The sequence below is a fragment of the Manis javanica genome, chromosome 17, assembly GCF_040802235.1.
Source record: "Manis javanica isolate MJ-LG chromosome 17, MJ_LKY, whole genome shotgun sequence".
NCBI classification, from domain to species: Eukaryota; Metazoa; Chordata; class Mammalia; order Pholidota; family Manidae; genus Manis; species Manis javanica.
The window spans coordinates 52,382,297-52,402,141 of NC_133172.1; the positions used below are offsets into that span (position 1 = coordinate 52,382,297).

A 19,845-nucleotide genomic window follows, 5' to 3' on the forward strand; every position below is an offset into this window, starting at 1 on the left:
CATTAGACTATAATGATACCCACTCTGCCTATGGGAAGAACGTTTCTATAACCATTTTCTCACATTGGATCTACTTTATAACTATTGTACCTTTCATAAGCCACAGAGATGAAACCACATCTCTGTGGAATTGAAAAGGTCAATTGAAACTAGCAGCCAGTTTGCTTCATGAAGTCCAGTCCTGCCTCCTGTTATTTGGAAGACAAACAACCCAGAGAGAAGGGGTCATTTTAAAATAGAACAGGCTTTCTGCACATCAACACCTTCTCATCACTAACCTCTAATGGCCTCTTGCCAAAACCAACCAAGCGCGGCTTCTTCACATCAAAGCTCCCTGCAGTGACACAGCAGCCTAGGGGAGGGTCACTGGGTGCTCAGGTCTCCATGCAGCCTTTGTATGGCCCCAAATTGCTGCTTCATCCCTCAGAGTGTCTATGCCATCTGCAAGTGCAAGGTGAATCCAGGACCCATATCACCGTGTTAGAGGGAGGGTGGCAGTGGCTGGCAGCTTGCGGTAAGTGCTGGGCCAAACCCCTGAGAGAACTCTGGGAGTGCACAGGGGCTGGCGGAGCACCACCGAGGCAGGAGGCACAGGCCAACTCTTCTGGACCGAATGTTTGCGTCCCTCCAAAACTCATATTTTGAAGCCCTAACTTCCAGTGTGATGCTGTTGGAAGTGGGGCCTTTGGGAGGTATTAGGTCCTGAGGGTGGAGCCCTGATGTGCGGCATCAGTGCCCTTAAAAGGCAAGAGAGATGACCTCTCTTTCTCAGCCATATGTGGACAGTGAGGAGACGGCCACCAGCAAGGCAGGAAGCGGGCTCTCACCAGACGCCAGATCTACTGGCATCTTGATCCTGGACTCCCCAGACTCCAGACCTGTGAGGCATAAATGCCTGTTGTTTAAACCACCTAGTCTGTGATATTTGTTGTAGCAGCCTGAACTGACTAGACATGATGGAGACCAGTCACCCACGCTCGCTCAGAGCCAGGAATCCAGGAACAACAGTAGAAGAAAGACTACGGTGGACAAAGAAGCAGAGACAGAATCAGATCAAAATATGGAATTGAGTGGATTTCACTGAACAAGGAAAAATCAAATCAAACAAAGGTGCCTGGGTACAACAGGCTCGAGCTGTTGAAAGAGCCAGGAAATGATTGGAGGGAGGTTTCTTGGAGGCCACAGATTGAGGTTTCTGGCCACCTCCTGCTGATATGAAAGGACCCCCTTCCCAGAGCACATGAGAAATAACGTGGATCCCAACATCAGAGTGAAAAAAAATCCCATCTGTCCAAAAACTCCAGCTTGAGATCCATTTCTGATGCTTTCTCCAGTTGTAAATTAAATTTTCTATGTCTAACAGAGTGCAAAGATGCTTCTAAATCAACCGTCCCAGTGTTATCGGGAAAAATTTACAGGAAATAGTTAGGAACTTTTGTCAATATAAAAATATAAATGTACGTATTTTTACAAATTTGACATTTCAAACATGGAAAAAAGCATTGTATAAGAAAAAATGTTTTATTCATTATAATGATACATGGGCTTCTCTACATGGTATCACTAATTTATTAGACTTTGTTTGATGACACTAGAAGCTTCTATGGGAAGAGTTTTATCCAGAGGAATGGCTTATATAGGTTTTTAAACCAGACAACAGGAGAGGAAGAAATCTAATCTGTTTCCTGGCTTCTGTAGGCTCACTCTTCAGTAGTCCACCAGACATTCCAAATGATTTATCAAAATCTCTACAAGTGAAATATATATATAAACAGACAGACAGAGACAGAATCTAACACTAATTCTGCTGTTAACAATAAATGTGAGATTTTTGTTGCTACAGGTTTACAAGGTTTACCTTAACTTGGTTTGTCCCTTCTTTTTCCTTTTTTGCAGAAACCTAATTCTATCCTAGAACCGGATTACCAGCCTTTGGTCGTGAAGAACATTTCCACCCTGCCCGTGAGCATGTTGCTCTCAGCAAGCGGACCCTTCTTTGTCTGTGAGACTGATAAATCTCTGCTGCCATTAACTCCTGAGGTAATTTGACAGAAGGCTGTCCTAACAGGCTCCTAGCTGTGCTGCATATGTGGTAAAGGAAAAGAGTGATACCTGTACCTAATGTCAGCCCAGAAAGATATAAAGAGTCCAGGAAACAAAGAGGAAAGAACACAGAAAATTTTAAATGAATTATAAATAAATTCCAAGACTGATCAGTAGCAAAGCTATTTTTAATGGTGTAAAGAACTTCCCTTTTACTCCTGCCCATGAAAATGAAGCTTATCCTTAGAAAACAGTAATTTTCCACTAATGATAGTAAAGATCTTTTAATTCCCTTCTCTCACATCTGACCAAAACTCCATACTCAAGGAAATGAGGAAATAACTAAATCCCCATCCCTTAACCAGCTAGCCCATCTCCAGATACTGAGAAATTTGAACTGGGATGAGGGAGGAGGCAGTGAGATTATCAGGCCACCAGTCCAGGGCAAGGTGCCATGTTCTGTAAACACCCCGTAAGATCATCGCCATGATCTTTTGCTGGGCATGAGGATGCCAGTGGTGATAACTGGGCAATGGAGCGAGTGGCACTGCAGAGCTATAGAAAAGGAGCTTTAAAGGAGACACCAGCTCTGCACACCTTCATGTTCAACCTCCCAGTCTAGGGAGACATGGTACAAAGGAGGAAGGCTAGGCAGGCAGCAATCAGGAGCTCTCAGAAGAGGGAGCCCATGACTAAGGAGATTTGCTGTGAGCCACGCAGGGAGATGGGCTTTGGAGGAAAGTGGGGACAGAGCCACTTGGTGAGAGGGTGTTGTAGGCAGTACCTGAATGGTGGCTGTCAGACTGCACTGTGCCCTCCCCTGCCCCTCTCCACGGATTCTTTAGTGGGTCTCACTCAAGCATGAACTGGGAAAAAATCAGCCAAGATCTTTGAACAGAGGAATAAAAGGAGGAAATGATCATAAACCAAGAGTCAGATGAAATCCTACCTCAAGGGAACCTACACAAGCAAGATGACCAAAAATATAAGCACATAGTTCTCTATATTCTCAGATTATAGATCATATGACCTGCCTTTAAAAAGAGCTCAGAGATGGGATGTAAGTGTTTAAAGAGTAGATAAAAAGTGAACTCACAGAGCAGAGGAAAATAAATGGATGAGAAAATGAAAATTCAGACATGAGCAGCTTTCTCCATCTGGGTGGTAGATAAGACCCACTCTTGTCCTTTCTGAAATCTTAATAAGATAAAAGTAAAATGTTAAGAAGGAAAAAATCCCAGAGCAATAAAATAAAATAAATAAGATAAAAGATGGGTATAACCAAGTAATGAGAGACTTAACAAACTCTAGAAGATAGAATGAAGATGGAGTAAGTTGACAAAAAAGCACAAAAACTGGCTTGTTTTTGTCCCAAGACATAAATATAAGTGCTCTTACCCACCGAAATTAATCAAAATGTCTAGGGAAATTTAATATTTCTAATATCAGTGTTGGCACCCCAGAGTAACCCCTGGTATCTGGGATGTGTCCACCACCTAATTATCATTCTCTGCCCAAAGAAGCTGTAGACCAGCCCTACTAAAAGAATTAAGAAATGGTGGCTTCTGGGTTTTTGGGGTGCCAGGTTGGGTCAGGAACTGTTGTTTCTTAGAATAAGTTTTAGTGCAGTTTGACTTTTTACAATATTTGCATGTATAACTTTAATAAAAAGCATGCATGTTTTTTAAAAAATAAAGAGCTTCTACAAATCAACAAGAAAAACACCAACAGCCCAATAGAAAAATAGGCAAGGAAAATGAACAGTTTGCAGAAAGAAATAAAATGCCTCTTAAATATATGAAAATATGTTCAACTCTAATCATATTAGAGGAAATGCAAATTAAAATTAGTGTGAAACATATTTTTCCCCTATCAGATTGGCAAAAATTAGCTAGTGCTCTGTGTTAGGGAAGGAATGTGAAAAAAGGTGCTCCCCTATAGCGCTGGAGATGTATACATTGGAAAGCAGTGTGGCAATAGCTATCAGCATTTTAAATACCCACACCCTTTGGCTTAGTGTTCTATCCTATAAATTTATCTTACAGACATAGACACAATTTACAAGGTAACACATATACAAGTATATTCCTTTCAATGTTGATTTTAAGAGCCAAAGATTGGGAGCTAATATCCACCAACAGGAGACTGGTTAAATAGGTGATGGCAGAATTATGTGATGGGATCAAATGCAGCTATTAAAAGAAGGAGACAGCTTCAGATGCACTGATGAGTGATCTCCCAGCGTAAAAAGCAAACTGCAGAGCAAGAGTGTACAGTACACTACCTCTCACATGTGTAAAGAATAAAAGAGTGCACATATGAACATGATTTTGTATCCACACAATATCCTCACAAGGATAAACAAGACGCTTGTAACCCTGGTTGCCTCAGGGGAGGGGAATAGTTGGCTTGGCTAAGAGGAGAGGAGATGGGCACAATGGGGTCTTGCCTTCCATTGTCCTATCTATTCAAAAATAAAAAAGATTTTTTAAAATAAGGCCATACTTGCCCTAGGACAAAATAATACAGGATATTCAGCTTATATTACTGAAGGTACTCTCATGTAACCAAAGAATTCTGTGACTTCTAAGCAAAAAAGAAGAGACGCATCAAAGGAAGATTTTAGACTAACCTCAGACTTCACAACAGTACTCAATGCAAGATGATAACAGAGCAGTGGCTGCAAAGTCTTGAGGGAAAGAGTGATCCAGGAATTTTACCACCAGCCAAACTGTCCTTTGAGTGTGAAGGTAACAGGCAGACATTCTCAGGCCACCAGGGGCCAATGAATGAAGCACTCATGCCGCCTTGTTGAAAAACTGATTTGCCAGTGAATGACAACCACTCAGGGAAGAAGAAGATTGGTCGGAAGCCCTGGATCCGTTTGGCTGTAGAACTGAGACTACACAACTGTGGTGGTTATGATTTCAGAACAGAATGTTTCAAACCTCAGCTTTTAAAAACTAGCACTCTAACCAATAAAAACCTGGAGGTGAGGGAAGCATAACTGCTGATTTCATCTCCTTTTCCAGCTGGGTGTCAGTAGGATGCTGTCTCAATCTGAAACTGATTAATACATAACCATCTTTTTTCTTAATCATAGAAGAATAATAGCAGTAATTGGCATTTCTCTACCATACCCTATGTACCAGGCACTGCCCTGCACACATCACATATATATTAACTCATTTTATCCTCTTAAAAAGAGATAGGTATTCTCATTAACCCTACTTTACAGATGGAGAGACTGAGGGCTAGGAAGGTTAAGCAATGTTGCCCAAACTCATAGAGCTGGTAACTGGCAGAGGCAGGATTTGGATTCAATCAGCCTGGCTCCAGAGTCTATGATCTTAGGATTAATATCTCTTGTATAAGAATTTTTTTCAGGGTTTTTTTTTTGAGAAAAATTGCAAACGTGACATTTTTAAATAAATTAGTATAGTCTAATTCCATTTTTGTAAAGTTGTAGCCATCCACTATGTCTGAACTAATGTTTACAAAATGTTAACTCTGAGAAATAATATAGGGTGAAATTTGGGGTGATTTTCTAATTTCTTCTTTGTGCTTTTATACATGATGTCAATCTTTATGAATGTGTATCATTTCGACAAAACAACAAAGTCATTCTTCTGGGGGAAAAAATGTTTAGGTCAATCTTGCAAGATATGTCAAACATCAAGCACGGCAAAACCCAGCTGCTACAGAAGCCACGGTTGTCAAGAAAGGGTTTTAAATTGTGCCCAGCCTCCTGAACCAAGCACCAGCCAGACTTTCAGATGGAATTAGCCAACTCAAGAGTCACTGCTCGCTTTCCCATTCGGGAAGCAGGGGCTTGGCTTTATCAGCTGAAATCATCTTATCATGTCACCGAAGTGCAGTCAAATCCCTGAACCTTAAAACTCAGTGGAGAGGGAAGTGCTCTGTAAAGGACTCATTCCTGTGTGCATTCCTCCCAAACGCCTCACGAGCACTTTCTGCAAAACCAAGAGGTTGGCTGTCATGTGATTAAATATGGGGATTAGGCAATTCCTAAAAAAACACCAACTCACAGCCAGGCTTTCTATTGGAAGGTGTTACAGTGGCCTTGACATCAAGGAACACATGGGGATTTGACTCAAAGAGAGAAAGAATAAACAAAATCTACTGAGCAAACCCTGTATAGCTCAGGAGTGTCATTTCAAGTTCAATAGAAAACAGTGGAAAGTGGATAACAGTGTGCTTCAGAGTTAGAATCACAGACATTAGAAAAGACATTAAATTTAAATTACCTAATCCGTCCCTTTCTGGGTCAGCCTCTACAGATCCCTGCCCCCAGTACTTTAGAAGGCTTTTTTAAACATTTCTTAGGCAAAGAACTCTTCCCACTTGTCTAGGAAGAATGTTTTACAATCTAATTTATTTTCAGTTAATACTATTTTATAATATTTATTGTAGACTTTCCTTTTACAATTTCTTAATCCTTATTACCTCAAAATTATTACCAAATCTCTTCCTTCAAATGATTCCTCTCTGGATTTTCCTCGCTTTCATTTTCAACTAATAGAATATAAATGTGTACATATATATTATGTGGTGATATATATATATATGTAGATACAGATACACCTGCTATTTAATTATGCCAAAGTGTAGATACATAATTAGGGATAAATAAAGTGTGTGGATATGATGCCCCAGAAAGGGCTGGATTGGGCAATTTAGTCTGTTGGTGTGTGTGCATCTGTGTGTGTGTATATATACATAAGTAGATATAAATAACTTCAGCTGTCCTGTTTCATATATCAGGTCGGAGGTTGGTAATTCCCCCTTATCTTGTTTGTAGCCCATTAAACTGGAGATTGGGGGAGAAAAAAACCTGCTGGTCAAATTTGACCCTTACTACAGAAATGATTTGAACAACTGGACAGCAGAAGAAATTCTAGCCATCAAGTATGTGGAGCACCCTCAGGTAGACAGCCTGGCCCTGCGTGGAGAAGTGCACTACCCCAACCTCGGCTTTGAGACTATGGAGCTGGATTTTGGCTGCATCCTGAATGATACCGAGGTGATCCGGTACATTACAGTCACCAACTACAGCCCCTTGATTGTGAAGTTCCGCTGGTTCTTCCTGGTAGATGATGAGGAAAATCAGATCAGGTAACACCCACATGCCATCTGCAGAGCCCTTCTCTGCTGTTCATCCTCCTCTCCTTTGGGCTTCTCACCGGGTTTCCTGTGTTCTGTGCTCACCTTTTTCATGAATACTTTCAGTCCTGACAACTCACTGTCGACACAAGGAACAAGGAGCCTGAAACCATCATTCACCCTAGATTTCCAAACAGGACAAGCAGATAAAACATCTTTGAAAGCCACAGTCACTACCAGATGAGCCATAAGCCCCCTTTAATTTTGAATCTGGTGGTTGAATCATTAGAAATTTGTCACTAAAAAATAGTCTTTGTAGAGTTTTCCTAGTAAGCATCTCAAACCCAACACATGACATGAGTGTTACACTCTATTGAGTAAGTGCTACACTGAGCTCTGTGTTCTGCATATTCGGGTGGCTTTCGTTCTGACCCATGCATGCCCTGGGTACCAATGTATCCATATGCACAAAATGGTGGGAGGTGGTGAGAGCTAAAAGGGAAGAGCTGTCTTCCCAATATTGGGTTTAGAAGTGTCTCTCTTGTTCAATTAGAAGCTAAATCCTAACTTAGTTTGGAAAATACTCCTTTAAAATATATATATATATATATATACATATATACACAGAGAGAGAGAGAGGCAGCCTGATTTAGTCAGGCCTCGGTAACGTTTTCATCTGGGTCAAAGCCTCTTTGGCAACCAGGACAAGCAGGCTTCTGTGCATTTCCTTACTGGATGTCTGGACAGCTGGCTCCGTTGTCAGCACCTGAACATTGAGTGGTCATTCTGAATAGGGGAGCCTCCTGTTGTTTCCCCGGCTTGTCGGTACTTCCCGTTGGCAGCCCTATTGTACATGACAGCCGCCCTATCTTCCCCTCGCTTGTTACCACGGTAACGACAGCTTGCTCGGGATGTCTTCCATAGACATCCAATGATAACCCAGCACAGCACCAAAGCCAGGTCTCAGCCTGGGCAGTGGAGCCTGTTCATTAGGTGCCAGAGACTGTTAGGTTTGGGGTGAAATTCTGCAGATGGTGAACATTTAAAATCATTATGGAAAAATTAGCCAACCTGGTCTAATGAGCTTCGAACACCAGATTCTGTGAAGTTATTCTAATGTAACATAGCTAAATGAATTTATTCCATCTAGGGGCAAGGGAATGCTTTATTTATTTTTCATTTTTGAGACTCCATTTCTGCAGTTAAAATAACGACACCTGGAAAACATACTTGTACAATACTGGAGATGATACACTTAAGTTTTCATTGGTTTAAGCATTTGTTTAACCACTGTTTTCCTTTCTCCAGTATCTTTCTGTATCTTGACATTGAGCTCCTGCTTATAATTCCTTCATTCATTTAGAAAACATTTGGTAAGTGACTCTCATGCACCAGATAATGTGTGAGGCGTCAGAAATGGAAAAGTGAGTAAGACGTGACCCCTGGCCTGCAGCTCTTGGGGAAGCAGATGTGTAAACCAGGTGATAATGCCAGGCTCCGAGGAAGGACAGAGGGGGATGCCTGCTCAGAGGAATCACAGAAGGGCTGCATGAGAAACACAGTTAGACGTCCCAGACGGAGGAGCAGGGCAACACCCCAAGCAACAGGAATAGCATGTATGTATTCGTTAGGACTCAGGGATTCAACTCTGTTGCAAGTGACAGGAAACCTGACCCTAAGCAAAAATGAAAAAGAAAGGACATTCCCTGGTTCCCACAGTTCAGAAGTCCAGTTTCCGTCTGGTTTCTGGCTGGCTTACAGCAAGGACACAAACTGTCCCTGGAGTCAGTATCTCAGCCTCTCAGGTCTGCTCTCTTTCATTTGTTAGCTGAGTTCTCAGACCAGCTTTTCTCCCATGGCCCCCAGTGGCTGTGGCCCGTCCTTGCAGATTCTGAGTCTCCGTACCAGAGCTATCCTGAGATTCACTCTGGTCCTACCAACTCAGCCACGTTTCTCTTCCCCTCCCCGGCCAGTCCCTGTGAGGGGAGGGCGAAGCGCTGATGGGCGTTGACCTGGCCACGTGCCCCCCACCCCAGTGATGCCAGGGTTCTTGTTTGCAGAGCCGAAGAATGAGCTTCACAAACACTCAAGGTAGGAGAACAAGGTACAGGCTTTTATTTAGAGATAAAGTGAAAGGACAGAGCTCCCGGCTCACGCCAGGAGGGGACAAGAGAGTCTGGGGTGGTGCGTTGTCTAGGGGTTTTATAGGCAGTTGAGGATTTTTCGAGAACGTGAAAAAGAGTTTAGGGGTGTGGACTTGTTAAGTGGCCCCTGAATATTAAAAATTAACTTAACATAGGAATTTCCTGCCTTGATTTCTCTCTGGGACACCGCGCCTGGGTCTGGGAGCATATCGAAAAGCTGCCTGCCCAGCCCTCAAGGAGGGCCGAGGTATTGTCTACTTGCTAAAGAATCTTGCCTCTTGAACTTCCTGGGTGTTAAAATGCAATCTTATCTTCGAGATGGAATTCTTCCTGCGCTTTACTATGCCGTCTGCAGCTGGGTCTGCAGCTAAGTCAGTTGCTCAGTTTGCAGATTCACCTCCTCAGATCCGGAGGAGGAAAGACAGCACCTAGGCCCGGGCCTTTCAGTGCCAAAGTGAATCTTACACATGGTTACAAATGTTTAGCATAATAAACGTGTGCTACTCTTCTTTATCTGGGGAACATGAACTGATTTCACTGAAGAATGATTCTAGAGCTCAATGTTAAACATAGAGTTTTAGCAGGGGGGGTTTCCTTGCATGTAGTTGCATTGCTCTGACTGCAAATATCCCTCCCTGCCCCCTCCAGAGGCCCTCACCCTACTCTGACTACATCCATGGTCCCTGTCTCACCAGGCCGCAGTGGTGACCGCAGAACCCTGTGGACTGAAAGTGATGGGAGTGGGGCTGGTCTCCGGACAAACATTGACGAGTGAGGGAATGAATGCTGGTGTGGCAGATGGCACACATCCACCCGTGTCCACGGAAGCTGCGTCAGCAGGGCTACAACGTGGACTTCGCTGGTGGGGGAGAAGCCAGGGAGCAGTGTAAGGGGTAGATGGCAGCAGGGTGAGAAGCCTGATATCCATGACAAGGGTACAGACCCTTGGAAGCAGTAGTGAGATGCGTCATCTAGACAACGACAGAGGCAGGTTTTTTCAGAAAGACAGCTTAGCAGCATTCAACAGAGGTGCCCAGTCCCTCCTTCCCAAAACCCTCTCTTTTGTTGCCGTGAATAGCGCTGTGCTCTCCTGCTTGTGCTCTTACCCCCTCCACTGATGGCCCCTCCTCAGCGCTCGGCCAGCAGCTGTGCTGGTGCAGTCGGACACGGTTCTGTCCTGGGCCTCTGCTCTTCCTGGCGATTGCACTCACCCCACAGCTTTCAGTCAGCCCTAAACTCAGCCTTTCCCCCTGCCCCCTCCCTGCCTCTCCTCCAGGGCCCCCTGTCCCAGCAAAAGGCACCCCGAGTCCCTCCTGTCCCTGACCCCACCCATCAAACCCATCACCAAGTTCTACCTATTCTGCCTTCTATAAACCTCTCATCACCATTCCTACGTTTGTTACCTAATTCAGGTCACCCTTGCCTCTTGCCAGCACCATTGTGACAGCCTCTCACTGGGTTCTCTGCTTTCCCTGACGTGCCACAGTCCATCATCCACGCAGTAGGCAAATACTGAGCGTGTCACTGCCCCGGTTTGCAGCCTCGCTTCTTGGGAGAAAGTCCAAACTGCAGTCTCTGTTCCGCAAGGCACAGCACGGGCTGGTCCCACACTCCTCCCCAGTCACTTCTCACCTCCCTGTCCCCTCGCCACACCGGGCTCCTTCCTGTTTCCCTGCCATGCTGGCCTCTTTCCTGCTGCCGCTCTCTGTGCTGGAGGCACTTCCCCACTCCTCACCTAGCTAGCCCCCTGCTCCTCACCAAGTCTCAGTGGACGTGTCCTTCCCGAGAGCCTTCCCCTGCCCCCTGCACCAAGAGCCCCTGTCTAGGCACTGTAGCCTGTCTCTCGGTGGCTCGTCACACCCATGGTGATGGCTCAGGGTCCAGCTCCCCAGCCTCATGAGGCCCGGGAGCATGCTGGTCATGTTGCCTCTGTATCCCAGAGCCCAGGACAGCCCATTGCACAGAGTAGGTCCTCCAGGGGCATTTTCTAGCTGGTCCACTGCTCCCTCACTGGGCATTTGTAGTGAGAGGAGAACTGTTTCATAACTGGTTTAAGATTCTTTTCGGTCAGCTTCCTGGCACCTGCCAAATGGAAAGATTCATAAATGTCACCTTGAATAGAAAAAAAAAATGTCACTTGCATTCCAGATAGGCTCTTTCTGTGCAGGCCATCAGAAACACAGAAACTGCTCATTGGCTAAAGGTCACTTTTATCAGATATACCAACACTAACCTTTCTTTTCCAATTAGAATTCTTCTAAGTCTTCCAGTTACTCAAAGCAAAAAAAAGCATAAAAGAGGGTTTTCTTCTTCTTTTCTTAGGCAGGATATGAGGATGTCTAGCCATTCAACAGTCCTGCTGGCATACACTTGTCTGTCTGCCAGATGTGTGCGCATGTGTGTATGGGAGTGACTGCCTGTGTATGTGTGTGGCTTTGTAGGCAATTCTGACTCCAATGTTTAGAGTATCTCCCTCATTTGAGCATTATTTTTTTTCCAGTTTGGCCTTCATGTCACATACAAGAAAGAAGTAGAATGGGCAAGCATGTTCAATTAGCACTCTGCAAGGAATTGCCTTAGAAACCTGCTCAGCTTTGAGCACTCACGGGCATGACAGGGTTCTAGACTGACTTCACAGATGACAGACTGCGCCACTCATGCACAACATGTAAGGAGGAGGCTGGGTTGAGATCTAAGTGCCGGCCCCACTGGAATCTGCTCTTTCCTGGGTCTGTCTCTGGCCCGACTGCTCAGCTGGGTAAGAACACGATGCTTCATGGCATGTGTGTGAAAGAGGAACCTGGGGAGCCCTCCCCTAAACCAGCCTTTACTTGTAAGAGGCCAGAGGAGGCAAGCGGATGCTGGCGTACCCGGCGTCTCTGCCCAGGCACGTGGGCCTCCAAGGACAGCTTTGCCCTTTCATTTCCAAATCCGGTTACAGGTAAATGGAGTATGAGGGGCTGGGGAGCCCAGCCCTGCAGCAAAGGAACATGTGTTGTCCTCACACTGAGTTTTCTGTGATGAGCATCAGTCGTCCAATACTGTGTTTGGAAGAGGAGGGTGGAGGGACTGGAGGAAGGGTAGAGGAAGCCTCGTTTTCTGGCTGCTTCCATCTGTCTCTTCATCTTCCCTCAATTTCTGCTGCCTTGAAAGTGGAACTCTTCTGAGATGTGATGACTTAGCAGTAGTTGAGGTCCTGGGCTGTGGAGTCGGGCGTGGCTGGTTAGAATCCACGCTCTGTGCTCCTCGGCACATGACCCTGTGCCCCGGTTTACTCACCTGTAAAATGGGCATAATAGAGAAACCTAAGAGTTGATGTGAGGATTAAATGAGGTATGTCTCTGAGATCTGAGAGCAAACCTGAGATGGGTGACTGACTGTAGGCTCCCCAAGGGTCCCTTCCTCTCCACCCTTCGTACCAAGTGCTGCTAAGTGAAGCAGTCCCCAGGATCCTGGAGTGGTGGAGCTGTAGGGCCCTTAGACACCAAGATGAGGGACCCAGACCCCTTTTCCTTCTGACAAAAGACAGAAAATCCTTTTCCTATGCCAGGTCGCGTTCACCAAGGCTGAAGCCAGGCCAGAGTGGGCCATGGCCTGCATGTGGTTGGAGGGCCGGGTTGGGTGCACCTCCCTGTCCTCCCCACCACTCTTCCCTGCAGCCAGATGCACCTGGACCCATGATCGAGGGCAGGCCTTGCTGTGCCCAAGAGCCAAGCAAGAAAATAGAAGGATTTAGGGTGACGGGTTATTCTTTATTTTTCTTTCAAAACAAAAATAGCTTTATTAACCCCTGCGGGGGCAGGCCCTCTCTGTGCACCCCAGCTGCCCCAGGCTGCTCAGGGTGCTGGCTAAGAGCCTGGCTTCTCTTGCCCTCGGCTGCCTGCCCCCATGTGACTTTGACAAGTGGCTGAGCATCACAGCCTCGGCTTCCTCCTCTGAAATGAGGGGGTGATGACGGGACCTCCCACATGTGGACGGGGTGAGGACTGAATCAGCCCTTACCTGCAGGGCTCCTGGAACTGGGCCTGCTGTGTAGCACAAGCCTGGTCAATGCCAGCTGTCACAGCCGTACCTTTGTTGAGGAAACTGAAGAGATTGGCCCCTTCATAATGTGAGTGCCAGGCCCCATCTGAGCAGCAGCATCCCAGAGGCAGCTTTGAGGCATTTTCTCCTGAAATCAGTCCGAAGCCTTCCAGGGCACAGGAAGGCCCCATGGGGTCTGATGGCCGCAGGTGCCTCTGGCTGGCCTACACTTTGGTCCCTTTCCTAAATATCCCTCTCTCCCCATGGGCCCTGTGTGGCTCAGAGCCCTTTAGGCTTCTCCAACTCATGTTTTTTCTTGCCCACCTCCCAGAGAAGTTCGGAGAAGAGACAAAAGCAAGCATGGAGGCGTGCGGGTAGAGGAAGGCAGCTCTGTTGAAGAAGAGAAAGGGGCCCTAGAGGGAAGCGAAGCCTGGGAACCCAGGGCTACCCCTGAGCCAGGCTGACTCCAGATAGGCCAGTTCCCAGAGGGAGGCAGGAGGCACCTGAGAAAGGATGGACGCCAGGTGGCAGGGTCACAGTGCCCACCACAAAGACTGAGAAAACCCACTGTGTTTCCCTGGCTAGTCCCAAGCCAAAGAAATGGACATCTAATTATCAGTTTAGGTGCCAGCTTCTTAGGAGGGAATTTGAAGGACAAGACCACCTTAGCAGCGCCCCAGGACGTGAGAAGCTGGTAGGCCCCTCCAACACCTGGGAAAGCAGCTCAGTATGAGACCTTCCCACCCACTCCCAGCACTGCCGCCCTGTCCCCACAGAGCCCGGAACCCCAGCACTGTGGACACCTTCTCATTGTCTAGTTTTGCCGCTTTTGATCTTTCATGTGAAAGATAATGTCCCTATCTGTGAAGGCTTAGGGTAAGACACACCAATACAAAGGGACAAATGCACACCTTTGCCATGGGGTAGACCTCTCCTAACAGTTTTCCAGAGCAACATATGCCTCAAGTTGGAAATATTTCCTATGGACAGCTGCGTAAGGCCAAATCTTCAGTAAAGAGAGAACATTAGGAGCCCAAGAGGGAGATCTGTCATTTTGACCAATAACTCTAATTGTGTGTTTATCACATGCCAGGTATGATTCTAACACCATCACGTATCTTAGCTCATGGCAAACAACAACCTGGAAAGTAAATATTAGTATCTCCCCTTGAAACTGAGGCCCCAGGTACCTGAGCCCACACGACTGGCTCCAAGACCCCAGGTCTGCACTGACAGCACACCCCCTACCTCACTACTGCCCTCTACTGACACCTCTACTGACACCTCAAAGCCACTTCCTGTATATCCCATCTTGTTACTGTATACCCGTCTCTCATGTAAATGAGCCTTCTGTGAACACTCTATCCGAAAGTTGTGATGGGTGCTGTGGAGACTACGAAGATCAGTGAGGCCCATGCCTGTCCATGAGAACTAACAAACCATCAGTGGTGGTGATGGTGGTGGTCGGGGTGGTCGTCTTAGTATTTGTCCCATTCATTCTTGCACATTCTCATTCCCAGCCACTATCAAAGCTCTGAGAGACGTGAATGTGCAGAGAAGTGTTTCACAGTGGGTTACCACAGTGCAAACCCAGTGAACCATTGCAGATCCTCCCTTTAAAACCTTTTGTTTTGAGTTTTTAAACCTTCAAAGGAAACCAGGTTGGCCTCTTTAAGAATCAAGTGGGGCTGAGCAGTTTGACAGCAAACAAGTTGGAGTAGCTGTCGGGCTTGTTCAGGAGAAAGAATGGGAAGGAGAAATTGACAAGTATGGTCCTGAAAATGAGCCAGGGATGTACAACATACAAGGCTCTGCACCACCGGGGACCTTGGTAACTTATGAGAACTGTGGCGGTCTGGAGCCAGGAGGGAGGTACTTAGAGGAGGAATGAATGGGACTCACTGAGGGGTTGTGTGTGGAGGGTAGGAAAGGGATGCCAGGGCTGGTGCCTGGACTCTCAGGTCATGGAAGTAGGTAGATAGTGCCGATAGGTGAGGAGGAGAACACTCCAAATTCGGAGTTGGAAGGAAAAAGAGGGTCTGTGACTAGAAGAGATTATAATAAAGCTCCATGAATATTTAACTCCCACCCTGATTAAGAATCAATGTAGAAATTAGTTGGGCTCCTTCAGCACAAGGCATGGTGAGTAGGAAGGTGCTGTGTGGCACCAGATTAACAATAGAACTAGCTTCCAGGAAACAGGACTTCAGGGGTGCTTTTTTTTTCAATGTAACACAGATTTGTAAATTCCCTCCTAAGAAGCTGGCACCTAAACTGATAATTAGATGTCCATTTCTTTGGCTTGGGACTAGCCAGGGAAACACAGTGGGTTTTCTCAGTCTTTGTGGTGGGCACTGTGACCCTGCCACCTGGCATCCATGCTTTCTCAGGTGCCTCCCGCCTCCCTCTGGGAACTGGCCTATCTGGAGTGTCAGCCTGGCTCAGGGGTAGCCCTGGGTTCCCAGGCTTCGCTTCCCTCTAGGGCCCCTTTCTCTTCTTCAGAAACTTAGCTCTTCACAACACATTACGGCCATGTGGCCCTTTGCCCCATCTGTTCATCTAAGAACTTCTACATAGAAAAGAACAGGAAATGGCAAAGATGAGGATGAAAGTCTGAGTCCTTCTTAGTCCGATGACAACATGCAAGGATTTGGGTGGCTGTGTGCTTTTATCTTCCAGTCTTTATTCTCTGCAGAGGAGGCACCGGGGGACCAGGGGAACGAGCTTTCTCGTGATAGCATTCTTTGATTCTAAGACAAGAAGCAAGAAGGGAACTTCTTTGTAAAGAGTAGGCAAAATTAGAGGACGCAGCAAAGAAAGCTGAGAAATACACTGTATGGAAATCAGAAAAAAGTGGCCCATAAACCAAAAGGAAGGGACTTTCTTTTTAAAAAGAGGGAGGGAGATGGCAGGGTGAACAGTTCCATTTCCGCTACTGTGGTGGATTGAAATACCAGTAAAGAAATTTTTTTTAATGTTTAAGGTACAGATGAGCTCACCAGAATTCCCACAGGTAAAGTTCCAGGGAACGCGAGTGTGTGTGTTACTAGGCTAAGGCCACCACACCACAGTAGCTCAGACTGGGAGGCTTCAACAACCAGAAAACTGCAATGTATATTCTCACGGTTAGAAACTGGAGAGCAAGGTGCCAGCGGGGTTGGGTCCCTCTGAGGGCCATGAGGGAGGGCTCTGTGCCAGGACTCTCTCTTTGGCGTGTAGGTTAACGATCTTCTCCTGCCTCTTCCCTCCGTACGTGTCGTGACCGTATTCCTCTTCTTACCAGGACATCAGTCATATTGGATTAGAGCCCACCCTGGAGGCCTCATTTTGACTGATTTACTTCTATAAAGACCCTATCTCCAAATATAGTTATTTTCTGCAGTACTAGAGGTTAGGACTTCAACCTATATATTTTGAGGGGGGACCAATTCAACCCTTAACAGTGTTTATTAAGAAAATTTCTTAATCAGTAGATACATGAGGAAACATCTGAAGTGTAAAAAGTCCATGATAATAGAAACCCATAATTCAGGGGCAGTTTACCAAAACTGACCCCTCTCTCCCCCAAAAAAAGAAAATCCAAATGGTCTTATAACCATTGAAGAAATTGAATAGTTTCAGATTTTCTATAATAAAACATGAAGTCCTGATAGTTATAGGCAAGTTCTTCTAAGCATTCAAGGAATGAATAGTTTCAAACCTACACAAACTTTTTTCAGAGAAAAATATTACCCAACTCATTTTGTGAAACGAATTGAATCTTCATACCAAAATCCATTAAGCCAAGTCAAAGACATAAATATTTCAGGCCATTCTTACTTACTAATTCAAAAATATGAATGCAAAATATTAGCAAACTGAATCCAGCAAAGGATAAAAATATAAACTGTTGTGAGCAAGTTGGATTTATTCCAGGAACCCAACCAACTACATTGGTTCCACATTAGAAAAATCTAATAATGTGATTTACCACATTACTGCATTGAAGAAGAAAAACTATATGGCCATCTCAATAGATTAAGGAGAAAACATTCAATAAAACTGAACAACTGTTCATGGGAAAATTCCCTAACCTGATCAAGGATAATTTGAAAAAACAATAAAATGTTGAAGGCATTTCCTTTAAAATCAGAAACAGGATGAAATTTCATTTCTTCTCATCCATTTACTAAAGACCCCAGCCAGTGCAGGAAGATATGAAAATAAATAAAAGGGACTAGATTTGGAAAGGAAGAAATAAAACTGTCATGTTATAGTTATCTCCATAGGAAACACAAAATAATCTATGGGGAAATTATTAGAATTAGCAAAAGAATTTAGTGAGGATGATGGATGGATATAAGTTGCAAAAGTCAATTACATTTCTGTATAGCAGCAACAAATAGAAAATAGAGTGCAATTGAAAATTATACATAGTAATAAATCTAACCAAAAAACTGCAAAATCTTTATGTATAAAATGATTTTATTAAAAGCCATTAATGAAGGCAGAAATAAATGGTGAGATATACTATGCTCCTTGATTTAAAAGACTCAGTTTGGTAAAGATGTTGTGGCTCCCCAAAATGATCTCTAGCTTCAGTGCAATTCCAGTCAAAATCCCAACAGAATGATTATAAAATTTATATGGAGCAAATTTATAAGAGAAAAGCAATGAGACTACCAAGCACCTCCACACTGGAAAGTCCTTTACCAGATTTTGCCTTCTTATAAAAACAGAATTATGTTAAAAGAATGGTATTGGTGTACAGATCTATGCATGCATGGAAATATAACAGAGTGAGTTGAAATTGTAGAACAAAGAAGGGGTGGCCTATTCAGTAAATTATCCAGGAACAATTAGTTATCTATAAAGAAAAAAGCAAAACTGGATCCCCGGTGTGTTTAGACACACTATATAAAAAATTAATTCATATGGGCCAAGGATATAAATGTGAGTCAGTTTTTTAAATATGAAGAAAATGTAGGATAATGCCTTGATGATCTCTGAATAAGGAAGCATTTCTTAAACAAGATACAAAAAAACACAAAACCATAATGAAACTATTCATAATTTCTGCATTAAATTTCTGTACATTTATTCATCAAATGCACCATAAAAAATTTAAGACAATTCACAAGCCGAAAGAAGGTTTTAGCATACATATTACCTTCAAATTATTAGTATACACAACATCTTAAGTATGACTTTGAAGGAAAATCACATAACTCAATTTAAAAATGGAAGAAAATGAGCAGCTGTTTCACAGAAGAGGAAATGTGAATGGCCAATAAAGATATAAAAATATGTTCCACTTCATTAGTAATCTTAAAAATGGAAATTAAAACAACTGGACACCATTGCATATCTGCCAAATTGGATAAGATGAAATATGACCATATTTGTAAACAGGACCACAAATGTTGCAGAGGAATAGAAGCTTGTACACTGCTAATGGGAGTGTATGAATTGATGCAACCACTTTGGAAAGCAATTTGTCCTTTGCTGGTGAAGTTGATCAGGAACATTCCCAAGGCCATACCCACCTTAGAGCCTGTCTGGTTTGGGTCATTCTTTTCTGCTTAACCCAGCCCACAGCTGGTCGATGTCTTCTACAGGTTTTCTTCAGATGGTCCTTCCTTCCAGCCCTCCCAGCCAGCTTCTTGCTCAGGCGTACCTCCCTCCCACTTCTCCCCTCACACTCTGCTAGGGGCTGGCGTCCTCTGGTTTCCGGCCCACACCAGAGATCACTTTTCTCCAGGCTCCACTTCCACCATCTCATTTCCTCCCCAGCCTTCCTGTCTGTGTTCCTAACCATCAATAATCTTTCACTCTTTCTGTCTCCAAGCTCTCTGTGCCTTTGCCCTCAGAACACATGCTCCACATCTTAGAAAGCCCTACTCGTAATCCTCTTGTTGAATTAAGGGTACTATGTGTGAATGTGAGAAACAATACACTAGTCACTGACCCCCAGATTCAATGTAAGCTTCTTTTGGCCCCCACTTCATTGCAGTGCCTGTCCGGAAGATCAGAAGATCAGCCATGGTTCTTTACCCATCTGTGGCCCTTTCTTACTCTACACATTCCTTGACATACACTCTCTTTTTGTTGTGAAATTATATATGCAAAAGTACATATAACAGATATTCATGGTTCAAGAATGATAATGAAATGGACAACTGTGTGCCATCACCCCCATTTTAAATGACATTCTTAGTAAATTTGAAGCCCCTCGTGAAAGAGCAGTGCAAGGTCAGAGCCTCCAGCCACCCCGCGTGTAGTCCGTGCTGATGTCCCTAGAAGCCTCATAGGCCTCCGTCACCCAGGCCACCCATAGCCCATCCATCTGGATCTCCTCTCCTGCTGAGATGGGGCAACTAATTTGTCTGGCCAGGGGATCAGATTCGCTTCTGGGGCTAATGGAGAGCTACAGCCCTCTCTCAAGTCTGAGCTTCCAGAAACAAGTTTCTGCCTTTGTCATCAGGCCAAGCCTTTGAGGGAGACTTTTGGGAGGAGAGGCGCTTTCTCTCTT

The 19,845-nt window shown here is 44.7% G+C and overlaps 1 protein-coding gene across 1 annotated transcript in view; it reads left to right on the top strand.

Annotated features, from left to right (window-relative positions):
- HYDIN (HYDIN axonemal central pair apparatus protein) overlaps positions 1-19,845 on the top strand; it is a 361,576-nt gene that overhangs the window by 208,417 nt on the left and 133,314 nt on the right. The window contains exons 24-25 of the mRNA XM_073225416.1: positions 1,897-2,040; positions 6,866-7,179. Of these exons, the coding sequence (XP_073081517.1) occupies positions 1,897-2,040; positions 6,866-7,179 (458 nt within the window). The remainder of the gene's footprint in view (positions 1-1,896; positions 2,041-6,865; positions 7,180-19,845) is intronic.